The 13271-nt window shown below is 31.1% G+C and overlaps 1 protein-coding gene and 1 long non-coding RNA gene across 2 annotated transcripts; both read left to right on the forward strand.

Annotated features, from left to right (window-relative positions):
- The first annotated feature begins 86 nt into the window (after nucleotides 1-86).
- Nucleotides 87-1259, forward strand: LOC132750172 (ficolin-3-like). The gene is made up of 2 exons (XM_060740115.1): nucleotides 87-458; nucleotides 625-1259. The coding sequence occupies exons 1-2, from the start codon at nucleotides 317-319 to the stop codon at nucleotides 885-887; spliced, it is 405 nt and encodes a 134-aa protein (XP_060596098.1). The 5' UTR covers nucleotides 87-316; the 3' UTR covers nucleotides 888-1259.
- A 9156-nt stretch (nucleotides 1260-10415) lies between these two features.
- Nucleotides 10416-11265, forward strand: LOC132750173 (uncharacterized). The gene is made up of 3 exons (XR_009628511.1): nucleotides 10416-10495; nucleotides 10776-10886; nucleotides 11116-11265. It is a non-coding gene; the product is annotated as an uncharacterized LOC132750173 (long non-coding RNA).
- The last annotated feature ends 2006 nt before the right edge of the window (nucleotides 11266-13271 follow it).

Raw genomic sequence — 13271 nt, forward strand, 5'->3', positions numbered from 1 at the left:
AAAAGACAGCATTTCACCACAAATCTTCAATTGTTGCACATTGTTGTTTGCATCATTTTATTTATCTGCATGTACATGTACAAAAATTAATTTCGGATGGTTTTGATGATTACTGAATGTACAATAACGAGTAATACTGCATAGTTCCCGAGTCAACGAGTATAACATAGATGACGTCACAAACATGTTTAAATAATATTGTAATTATGTGAAACGTTCTCTTTACCAGTCAGGTAAATATAAATATGAGCTTACATTTTATCAGATTGTTCTGAGAAAGATACTTTTTTATTCAGGCCTTGAAAATATCTACGAAATGGTTTTTCGAGGGAAAACAGAGCTGAGACTGGATCTGACGGCAGCTGACGGAACATCTGTATACGAAACATTTCAAAATTTTAGACTCGGTGAAAGGCCGTATTATACTCTTCATATCGACAAGGGAGTCGGAACTGCAGGTATTCATTGACATGTTCGATTCTAAATTTTATTTGATGTTTACAGAATTTACAAAAAATATTTCAAGTTGTATAATAACATAGTCATTTTATAACATTATTAACGATGTTAAGATTAATGAAACGTGATTCACTGACTTACATTATTGTTTTGTTTTCAATACAGGCGCTGGAGATGATTCATCATATCACAATGGTAGCCATTTTTCAACTTTTGACATGGATCGTGATGGATCCAGTGATAGAAATTGCGCTATAATGGACCATGGTGGATGGTGGTATAACAATTGTGCTAGGGCAAATCTAAACGGTGAATATGTTACTCCTGGTACACAACGACCTGTCAAGTCGGAAGGTGGGATGATATACTATCCATTTAGAAAGTATGAGTCACTCAAGATCTCTAAAATGATGTTCCGGCGAGTATAAATGCAATCTGATCAAATTTAATAAGAACATAACAATATCATTTTCAAACTAAGTTTTATTGTTTATATGTACTAGGCAATATTTATAAACTTTTAGACTTGTTTCTTTCTCTTTAAATATTTACAAAAGTTTAAGTAAGATACCATGTATTAACTTGTAAAACGTTAAAAGTTTTATTGTATACGAAATCACTTGAAAAAGATAAATGAGCCGTGGCACGACAAAACCAACAAAGTGGGTTTGCGACCAGCATGGATCCAGACCAGCCGGCGCATCCGCGCAGTCTGATCAGGATCCATGCTGTTCACTATCAGTTTCTCTACTTGTTATAGGGTTGGCAAATAATTAAATAAGTTAACTCATGGACTGTGTTTTTTGTTTTATTTATATGTGACTTTTTTCCGGCACTTGTTTTCATTTTTTGTTGTTTTGTTTTGTTTTTATACCCCAATTGATATATTATTGTCCTAAGTATGTACTTACCTGGGTATCATTATAATGCGAGACATATTGATTTATCATGTCAAAAAGAGATAGTATTGTTGTTTAACGTTTCCTGTTTTACTAAAAAGTACAATGTGGCTTAATTAATAATATATGTTTATAAAGTTTTGATTCACTATTTAACTATTTATAAGCGTGTTTGTTTCACAATCTGTACGCATAGGCTTATTTCCGGATGTATTTTGAAAAAAAACTCTTGAAACTTTTGTTAAACACGCACTTTCAGAGACTTGCCAAATAGGGTTGTTTAAAAGGAGCAAAACAAAGAAGCAAAAAAAAAATTAAATATTACAAAACAGTATCATCTCTGCTTATCAAACATGTCAAAGGAAACAATATCGAGTAATTTAAATGTATACTAGTATTTATTGTCAACTAATCAAAAACAATAAATTTGATGAAAACAGTTTTTATCATATTCTGGAATCTTATTAGTAAGCGATACGATGTTAAATGTTCTATATTTCTATAATTTCTAACATTAAAGCTGCATTTTATACATATGTAAAAAAATATAAAAATATTTGTCGTGGGCCTAACAACCAAGTAGTCTGTAGTGCAACCTTTTTAACAGTGTTGTAAACCTTATCAAATACTGCTCAGAACTTATGATTTAAAAGAAAAATACTACGGTTACACTAGTCCATATACGATTTTTAATTATAATTAACTCGTGTATGCGCTCTATCACAGTGTTAGACTTGATGTAAACGGCAAATATAAGATTTTCCCATCTTATCCGAGTGTACAAATAAACTTTTACCGTTTCAGCTTTGCGGTATATGAGGTATGTCGTTTATAAAAGAGTAATTTACATTTTTATGAAAACAGCCTTTATATCATGCGGAAATATTCCGTTGAATTCGGACTGCAACCATGTATATTTATTTATGAACTTCTGTTGATAAAGGCAGATATTCTTATGGAAATAGGAAATGTACTCTTTTCGCTGAAATTGGGTTAGAGCCCTTAAATACTTTTTAAGCTCATTTTTCGTATTTTCTGGATACGTTCGCACTGCGTAAATCGAGGGTCACTACTGCATAATGCGTAAAATGAAGAAAATGATTATCACCACCCGTTTTGTACTACAATATGGTGGCATATTTCTGCCACGAGATAACCATATAACTTATTAGTTAGTTAAGAGGTTAACTTGTTACGTAACTAGTAAATCTCTGAATAAACTAGTTACCTCTGTGGTTAACTAGTAGCTAAACTAGTATTTTTTTAATGCATAAAAGATCATAACGGGAAATAAATGCATGTTAGTTCCTAGAACTGCCATCCTTTTATTATTTTACAAGTAAAATATTAAGTCTATGGTGGCATATTTCTGCCACAAGATAAGCTGATAACTAACTAGTTAATTAAGAGATTAACTGGTAACGTAACTAGTTAACCTCTTAATTAACTAGTTAGTTATATGGTTATCTGGTGGCAGAAATATGCCACCATATAGGTGGTTGACTAGTTACGTAATAAGGTAACCTCTTAATTAACTGGTTACCGCCTCCGTGGTCGAGGGGTTAGAGCCGGTGATTTCTAATCCATTTAACTCTCTGGCGTGGGTTGGTAGTTTAGCACGGAGGAAGGTAGTCTAGTACTGGTGTAACTCTCCAGGAACGATGGTTAGGAAACTTCCCGCCTGTATGACTGAAATACTGTTGGGAAATGGCGTAAAATGAAACAAACAAACAAACAAATAATTTACTAGTTAGTTATCTGGTGGCAGAAATATGCCACCGTACTACAAACCTCTCTTTCTCATAACAGTAAGTGACAAACTCAATAACTGGAGTGAACAAAAAAAGTAAAGATCATAGAATGAGGTCAAATATTATCAATCGCATCGTGGATTGATTGTTAATGACACAAAATAAATTGACTTGCACCTTTTAATTATCATACAAAAATTTTAGAAAATTTTATGAAAGAAATTTTCGATATTTTTAATAATTAACAAACTAAAGTTATGTTTGTTTTTCTCATCTTTTTAAGTCAAGGCGCTTGAAAAACTCACATTTTAAAGAAATATGTTCAGATTATCATATGTTTTATTCAGAATAATTAGATAATGTACTTTTGTATAAAGTGTGCTTGCTGTGAGGATGAAGCTGTCTTATGCACATCAACATATATTTTATTTTTCTCTTTCTTTTTGAATTTGCTATTTAATCTTACATACAAAAAATTTAGAAAATTATTTTAAAATTTGAAAACTCCACAATATCAAGGTTTCACATCTGCGGATGTTTCAAAATTCTAAATTTTACCAGTTCATGTTAAATGTTGAATTCTGCTTAAGCCGGTGCTAGGGGGCGTGGACGGTAACTTGCACTTTCCAGTACCGTCCATGAACAGGCTCAATCAAACCGAGCCTGCAACATTTTCAATTTTGCCGTGTTGGGCTTTCTTTAGGGATTCTGTATTTATCTATTACTAGTAAGAACTCATAATAGCCTAGCACGCTGTCCTCCTTTACAAGTCTTGTCTTATTTATGGCTATGATCAGAACATATAGTTTTACCTATTGTGTACAATTTCATGTTGCCTTAATCGGGAAAGGCTTTATTTCAATCGAAATTATTTGATTTTTCGAAAGAATATTCAATTTACTTCAGAAGCGAAACGAAATTTCTTTCTTCTTTAGAAAATTGCCTACATGCCTTTACTAATGTTTAAAAAAATGTAAGATATTATTTTACAATTTTGAAACAAAGTTAGTGTCTTGATCTATAATATAATGATTGCAAAAAAGCAACATAAGCAACAGATGGTTCAGGTAAATGATGATTGAGTATTGTTTTAGAACTTATAACATAAAAAATCCAACTTAAATTTAATTTTTAATTGTCCATTTATACAATAGTCATTATGCGTCATGTCGAATTGGATAGAACTGGTTCGTTATATCCAATACTAGCCGTGACAAAATGTTTTCATTTTTTAAAATTTCTGTGTGTTTGTTGGATTGATTTTTTATCGCAACAACACTGTCAAAGTCATTTGACGACCTTCCAGCTATAGTAGAGGATGATTTTACGTGCTTTAACGAACAAAATACCAGGCAAAGAAGAAAACCCGACGTTTGATTAACTTCCGTCTTGGAAAGAATCCTGCGCCGCTTGTGAACTTCGAACCCACCGCGATAAGAAGAAAGGGATATTATTTTTTTTACCGTAACCACCCGGTTACGGGCGCAGTATTTTGATGCATATAACAAGATACATGTAAATAAAAGAAAAACACTTAATAAATGCAATTATCTTCCTCTTTTTCCCTTTCTTATCTTGTTTTTCTTCCGCTGATTTCTTGCGTTTTAATAATAGAAATTAACCATTTTGAATACTGGACTGTGATTGTACAGTTCCCTGCCTGGGACTTCTTATAATGACTGATGCTCGCTTTAACAGTGGGAGGAATTAAACAGATGTGTATACATTCCATATGATATTGAATGTTTTTAAACGATTTTAAGATATCAAAATCGAACATGACAATTTACTATGTATACGGAAAACATTTAAGCCATTAATTAAATGTATGTTATTACTGATCCGTAACTACTGTGGCAGGAGAGAAGGAGTAAGTTTCTTTAATCAATCTATATGACTGGTGAAAGTGTTCAAGTACATGCATTTTCTCAAGTGAATATTAAACATTGTATCAATCCTTTTACTAAATTCAGTAAAGACCATTTCCTTTCACCAGTAAACGTTCAGCGCATAGTTTGTTATAATTATTCATCGCTTTTTCAAAATTCGTTCTAAGCACGTGACCAGATAATTAATAATGAAGGGTGCATGTTTGTGAATTCATTTTCTTTCGATATAATGTTATCTCCCTTAACCTTTTCCCTTACGTGTTTTGGCGGCTTTTGTCCCCCCTTTTCAGGCCTCAACGGTGAAAAAATGCCCTATTCAGGCCCAAAACACTGTTGAAATGACCACTTTTTCAGCGCCGCACAATCAAAATGGTACATCAGGGGGTTACCAAAAAGGGGATGTGCTCCATTTTGTTTCCGGAAGGGGGGGGGGGGGTTGAAGTGAAGGGGGCGGTAGTTTCCCTCATCGAAAAGAAAATTTTGGACATGTGACAAGCTAAAAAATGGCCTCAGGTCGTAACCGATACTGATATCTCAATTCAATGACAAGTTGCAGCACTTTGAAATAAGTTTTGATGGAATAGAACAATGCAAAATAGTATTTTTTGGCAATTTTGAGACGTCCCCCGTTGTCATGGTAACAGGAAATTTACAATTAAGCATGCTGTTACAGAGGCTATGGTCCAGTCAATATTTGTGCCAAGTTTCATCGATATTGAAGCATTTTTCATAGTTTTGTAGCAGTTTGAGCTTGTAACAGGAGGCTTTTCAGTGAAAACGGCCATTTTTCACAATAAGCTCATCGGGTAAACGGTTAACACATATTCGTTACAAGTGTGTCCCACTGTAGAACAAAAGCGATGCGATGAATTACTGTTTTATAACGCTTCTCTCTATCAAGCAGATCGTTTATTATATAAAACACTCATACAATTTCACAATGTTTTACCTTGTTTTGTTACATTAATACAATCAACAATAATCTTACACATGTTTGACAGATCAGCCTATGAACAGACATAGCAAACCTTATAGCACTTTATGTGTTGCTGTTGTTTCACTCCAAGCATAGATGTTAAAATGCTGTCACGTAATGGTCTTTAGATAATATCAGTTTTACAAACTACATGTATCTATAATAGAGAACCAACGATTTGTCATCATACAAACATGTTTCTTTAAGGCAGGACGAGACTAGTTCTGTACTACTTACGCTACTAACGACCCATTATGCCTTAAAAAATTGTTTTCATTCTGTTTTCAAATAATTGTACTTTTATAGTATCCAAAAAGTTACACATTGGCAAATAACCTGAACTATCATTTAAACTGTTGATTTTAGAAAAAAAGGACACCTAAAGTGATTTACTTTTTTTTATAGAAGTCAAACAGCTACTTTTTACAGTTTGTTTTTATGATAATTATTATTGCGCATTAATTGTTCATTTCTTCAGGTAACAAGCAAGGATACAACCATCTTATATTTTCTGAAAACATTATGTAAACATTATCAAATTCATATGTGCCCTTTCTAAAGAATGTTTCATAGGTATACTTTAATACTTTAAAAAACAGTCATCGCAAAAAAAGAAACAATAACAACAACAGATATTTCTCGCATATTTATTTATTAAGTTAGATATACAGTTTACAATATCTGAAGGTATGATAACACACTGTAGACATAATTGGAAACATGAAGCTATTTCTTCTTAAGCATCATGTTAACAGTGCCCATACCGTGAGACATTTTATTATATGTGGGGAAGTGACACCGCACGGTTGACCTAAAATATTTCAATGCAGTTCTATTTTACGAGGAAATTGTGATTTATTTTCGGGAAAACATTCGTTTTAATGTTTCCTTACTATATGGTACAGGCTTTTCAATTTATCCCATAAAAATATGAACTGCTAATAAACTTATTTTAGACCAAATATTTCTTTTGTATCAGTTTTCTGTCCCACATAGATCAAAAGAAATCATGAGGGCATAGTATAATGTTGTTCAAATTCCAATGTTGATTTGGTAAATTTAAAGAAAAAGTGAGAAATAAATTACATTTGGGTATGTCTCAAAATGGGTAAGAAGAGTAATGTATCAAAGGAAAATATCTTATTCTTTTTTTCCATACGTATATCAGGTAGCTATATTCTAAATTCAATTTTCTTTAAGACAGTGAATCACAAGAGAAGGCATCGTAAGACGAGAATATGAAACAAATATTGGTAAAAAGACTAGACTGGAAACATATATTTATAAGCATCTTTATAAGGTCAATACTTGTTTTCCAACATTAATGACTATTGAAGCCTAATTTAAATGTTTCAATGGGATAAACTTATCAACCAAGATATATATTAATGTTAAAAATATTAATTTCAAAGTTATTTTTCATTTCAGTTATCGTCATATCGGTCTAGTTATTATTTCATTTTTATTAAATTAGAAAATAATGATGTCACAAAAATATCCCCCGCTGAAAAACCAACGAATATAAATCAAGAGGTAGTAATCTCATAATTGTGTTTTCAGCCTGGAGGTGATGCCAAGCCCAATTTAATTATCTGAGAAAATTGGTAAGATGCCTTCAAAACATGATTTGTTTGGTTCAATTTCTTAAACACGTTATACAAGAGTACGTTATATTAGTTGGCGAAAGTGTAAATAAATGTACTTTAGGTATTTATCTACTGAAGTAAAACTAAGCAATTATTATACAATGTTTATTTCAGTATCAGTGTCTGAAACAATGTCAAGAAATTATAGTATGGACAATTACCATGCATGTACGTAGTGACATGGTATTAACAGCATTTGCTTGTAAAGTACATTCCACATGATCCATGTTATCTACTTTATGGAAGGAAAATCGTTTTTAGAAAGTAAATGTACCTGTAAATGATAGTAATTTTATTATGCTAATTAGAATATATCGAAATGCATTATTTATTGTTAACGAGTGGAATCTATTTTTTATATGGCTAAAAATCATTAAACTTGTTCCTTAAAGGAAACATATTTTTGCAAGTGTTTGGTATATGCATGTGATAAACACTTGTCCCATCTGTGGTTTTGATGTTTGTTTGTCTTGCTCTTGTTTTTTTTTTGTCTGTTTTTTTTGTTGTTGTTGTTTTTTATGGCGGAATGTTTTAATTGTTGTTTTTTCTAAGAAACAACCATTGTTAATAGTGCTTAGCAGAAAAATGGGATCGATTCGAGTGTTTCAAAAAGCCAACAGCTTCAAACGCAATAGAACTAATATGAATTCATATAAAATAAACAAAAATGAAAGGAATAAATAAATAACATGCATCGATGTCATAATATTTCGGGAACAATGTAGACGTTTTAAAAGTTTTCCTTTTGAACCAATATATACATGTACGTATAGAAAAAATCCTGTGCTGTAAAAAGGTAAAGGCCAACACGAACGAAAAAGAAAATATTATTCGTACTCAATAATTTTCATTTCATTTAACCCTCGTTTACAAGTAATTTAGATAACGATTTCAGAATTTTAGCAATACTATATCAATAACGTTTTTGCAACAAACGAAAATACACTAATTTAAAACCTTATCTTTTCATCATGCATTAACCAAACATATTTTACAAAGAATATTAGCTGTGTTGTTTATCTGTCTTTGTTCTTTATTTTCATACACATAAGTAAGGGGTATGACCGTTAATGGTATTCGTTATTTTAAACGGAAATTTAAAAATAAATAGTACATTAAATGTTGAATAAAGTATTCATGAGAAATTATTGAAAATTTAAAAGAAGTGTAAGCATTTTTTTACTAGTATGGTTAAAAGGATTTCAGTGTCCAAGAAATATCACTGATTTTAGAGTATTATACGAATGTGTGATTTTATCAAGACGTGCTTTTGAAATCGTATTATACATGCACATTTGTGCAAATCATACACAGAGGTGTTGTGGGATTCCCTTTATTGTAATACACACAGTAAATATTTAGTCAAATTAAAAAAAGAAAAACATTAACCATAAGACAGTGGGGCCGTTTGATTTGATGCTGATAAGAAATAGAATATTTATAGCCTCTAATTTTGGCATATAAACTAGCAAAGAATTACCAGCAAAAAGAAGGGAGAAATCCTAAGTGTTCTTAGCTACAATCAACCAAGAATGGCAAAATTGAATTCCATCACTTATTTCAGCTGTCGTAAAAGTTTTAACATATATCATGAAGTGAATGGTTGCCGTAGAGCCTTCATGGTGTAGTTATTTCTTTAAAAACGAAAAAAACTAGGTTACTTTTAGTCATGCAACACAATTATGGTAACTAGTTATACACTTTTCCGAAGAATCCGGTGCACCCGTTGCGTCCGTTAAGGAATTAAATTAAAATTAAATTTAAATTTACTGATTTTGTTGACACAACAACCAAAAATAATTAAAGAAAACAACAAATAATGCTAAATTTATTCCCTTTGTTGAAAAGACAAATGCATATACATGAGTTGCTGCGTGCACGCAGCGTCTAACAAAGAGTATAAATGTAGGTGTAGTTTAAGCATATACAGCCAAAAATCTTAAATTGTAACGGTGACAGCAGACAATAACGTCTGATTCTCATCATTAACAACTAATATATTTTTAAGTAAGATACCTTTTACTACTTATGGTTGATTTTGTTTTTCATTTTAATTTGTTTTCTCATTGTTTGTTTTTGTACATCCGGAAAATCGAACATTATTTCATCTTCTGTAACTTAAAGCTGAATCAGCAGATAATTAAGTTGCTTTACCGATATTTTACGATTATCGTTTTCATAATGAGACAACTATTTTCGTTTTCTACTGACATAACTCCAGTTCTAGACCATTAAGAAAACCATCCATGATTGATAAAATAAACGATTTTACTGCCTCTAGTATAATTGCGTGAATTCCAGCTGCAATATTTTTTTTCGCAAATGAAATTAATCTTAGATTAAATGATATATTATTTGTCATATTTAGTGAATTGTACCATTACATTAAGAGTCTTTAATATTTTTGCAAACAATAGTGTGGCGTCACACTTTGACTGTTGCACACTTTTAAAATATTTTCGCCACTCGATCGAGCAGTTATCATAATATTTATTCTGCAGTGGTCTGCTCGTTCATTACTCAATAAACTGTTTGCATAGTTAGATTATTCAACAACATTTAATGTAATCACATCATGTTGAATAAAATCAAAATGTGTTTCATAGTAAATAGATGTAAATGTGAAACAAAGAGGAAAGAAACAACATGTTATTCACACAAGACTTAAGATATTAAAATTTTAGTGCACTTTTATAATTTAGTAGGAAATACTATTCGTGACATAGTTGTCACATCATATAACCTAAATGTAATGAAAATATTCTTATCTGTAATTATCTCTATAAATTGTCCTAATTTTCACCATTTAAACTATAGATTTCATACAAAATAATCATGCGAGGTCTTATATTTGGTGTTCTATTTGCCTTAGTTGGTAAGTACTTTCTAATATCAAACATTATATATCAAGAGATCTAAAAACCGGATATTCACAGTAAAATTATCGTATTAATCTCTTTGTTTATTTTGATATTGTTTGTTAACATATTATTGTTTGTTAACATTCAAGTAAAGCTTGTATTTTCCAGACATGATCGAAACAATTGTAGCTCAGAAAAGTAAGCAATCTGCTAGTTTCCTGCATATGTCCCTTTAATAACTGGTAAAAAATATACGTTTATTCTGTAAAATGTGCTGACTCTAGCATGTTTCAGTGTATGTAAGTGGGGAGTATTGTGTGACAACGTATCAGTGTGTAAGTCATGGCTGGAAATGCGGAGCCGACAAACATCTTCATTGCTCAAGTAATCGTTGCCAATGTATAGGTAATGTTAGAGAATCTTTTTTTGTCAGTTTATCATAATCGTTTTGAAGGAAATCTATTTGCAATTTTACACTTCGGCACTCAAAACATTTCTAAAAATGTCATGTGCATACATTTGTACTTGATAAGGTAAATGTCATTGCAATTAGTAATTGGTAAGAAAAAACCTGTTGTTCTGCGTTGTATTTTTAAACAACATCCATGTAAATGAATGTTTTGTATTATTTCAGCTCCATATTGCACTGAAACTAAAGACTGCACATGTTCTTCCGCGAACACGATCCCAGAATGTGTTGATCATCGCTGTAAATGTACCACAATATGATAGTCTAATCTCTACAATGAAAATAAAATGTTATGTAACAGTAATAAAATGGTTCAAATTATTCTGTTCATCGCCGAATTGTCCTTTGCATTGTTGTATTCCGATTCAGCAGAATAAATTCAAAATAATTATATGAAGTGGTCTTAAGCTTAAGTTTAAGCTTACATAAATGCCAATTTAGAAACAAGATATGTACGTTTTAAATCTTCGTTTGACTAAAATCTTCTGAAAGTTTAAATTCCATAGCAAATTGGTTTAGTTTTCATGATTCAAAGTATATCAAATTTTATTTCACCCGTAAAGTCCACACTCACGGTTACAGAAATGACTGAGATATGGTATTTTAAGCTTCTATATTTAAATTAGCAAACAACTTTTATGCATGTTATGAGAGCTTGAAGACCAAAATCTGTTATCAAAACACTGGCCTGGTTCACAAAACAAGCACACATCATACTTATGTTTTATTAAAGTATGAGTCGAATTATAATAAGTAATTTTATACTGGGTTTATAGATTTTACTAAGGCCTTCACAATTCTGTTAGATATAGAATTTCCTTTAAATCATAATGAGCATTGGCCTTTTATTATATCATATGATTGTTTGATGTACCCACTGTGTACGCATGGACATATTTTCAGGATTTTATTTGGAAATAAACTCCTAGCTCTCTTTCAGAATTGAATCTATCGGCACATACCACTTCATGCCACTTATTTTGTCTTATAACTGATGAAGGTTATCAAGCTGTATGATTATTGCTGACAGAGCACATATACTTTATTTTTTTGTTTATATGATTTTTTCTACTTATTTTTTTTGACAACGTAGCAAGATAATGATATTTTGTCAAAATTTGCGTTTATTATAATGTTAAGATATCTAACTTGACAGTGATCTGTAAATTAAAAGCCATTGTACAAATATGTCATTTGTATATAACCATGTCTTGACTACGTATGTAAAAAAAAAGAAATAATTTTAGAATTGTCCCAGATTGCTTCCAGATTTTTGATTAACTTCACTGTTGTCAAAACATTTCAGTGGAGTCCTTTTAATAGCCAAACAATGTTTAAATAACAAATCAAGTCACAATACCCTTCAACACATAACGCCCCTTGCATATAACTTTCAAAATGACGCATCTTTATTCTTCGTGGCCTAATAAGATATACTAACAGCAAAACACTTTAGGCTTAAGTCCTTGCATTGTCATACAAAGTAAATATAAATTTCCCCATCAACATAAATAACGATGATATATCATGTATTTTTTTAACAGAAATTAACGAAATTCTTGTAACTTGCAAGTTTCCGTGAATGTGTAAATCATTACTAATTTAAAACCTTCTAAAATTAGTTATTCATTTGGTTAATATGCATTATTCTACTTATTAAGAAACGTGCAAATGATGTAAATAATTACCTTATAAATTCGTATTTCCATTGTAAGTTTGGAAGTCAAATAAAAATAAAAATAAGTTTTATAGGCTTGCTTATTTTCCATTAATCAAAAGATGCCCAAAATGATACAATTACATATTTGAATAAATGGCTGGTTGAAAAGTTCTGATTTTGCTAAAGTATTACTACCAGAGCTGTTATTTTAGCAGGGATTTATAGCATTCTTTGACTGTTGAAATAAAAATTACTTCCTCGAACTGTCTTTTAATTAATTTATAATTCATGATTAATGTCAATCAGATCGAGAAGATTAGAATTATAGTGCAATAATCTGAAGCACTAAATTACCTCTCTCAGAATATGATTTGTTAATAGTGTAAAAATTTAGATAAAACTATATAGCAAGTTGCATTGATATTTGTTGAACTTCAAAATTAATTGCTCAATCTAGGTCCCTCTATCTTTTTTGAAGAGTTAAGGACAGTCTGTTGAGAATAATTGTGCTAGTTTGTCGTATAATAACACATAAAATGAGGTCACAGGACAACATATATCTCATATCAAGAGGAATTGTATTCGTTATATCAATATTGTTTAGCGACTGACGGTGATGTCCAATCCAATCTAATATTTTGAGAAAATTGGTAGAATTAAC

The sequence above is a fragment of the Ruditapes philippinarum genome, unplaced genomic scaffold (genome assembly GCF_026571515.1).
Source record: "Ruditapes philippinarum isolate M1 unplaced genomic scaffold, ASM2657151v2 ctg478_1_1_1_1, whole genome shotgun sequence".
Classification (NCBI taxonomy): domain Eukaryota; kingdom Metazoa; phylum Mollusca; class Bivalvia; order Venerida; family Veneridae; genus Ruditapes; species Ruditapes philippinarum.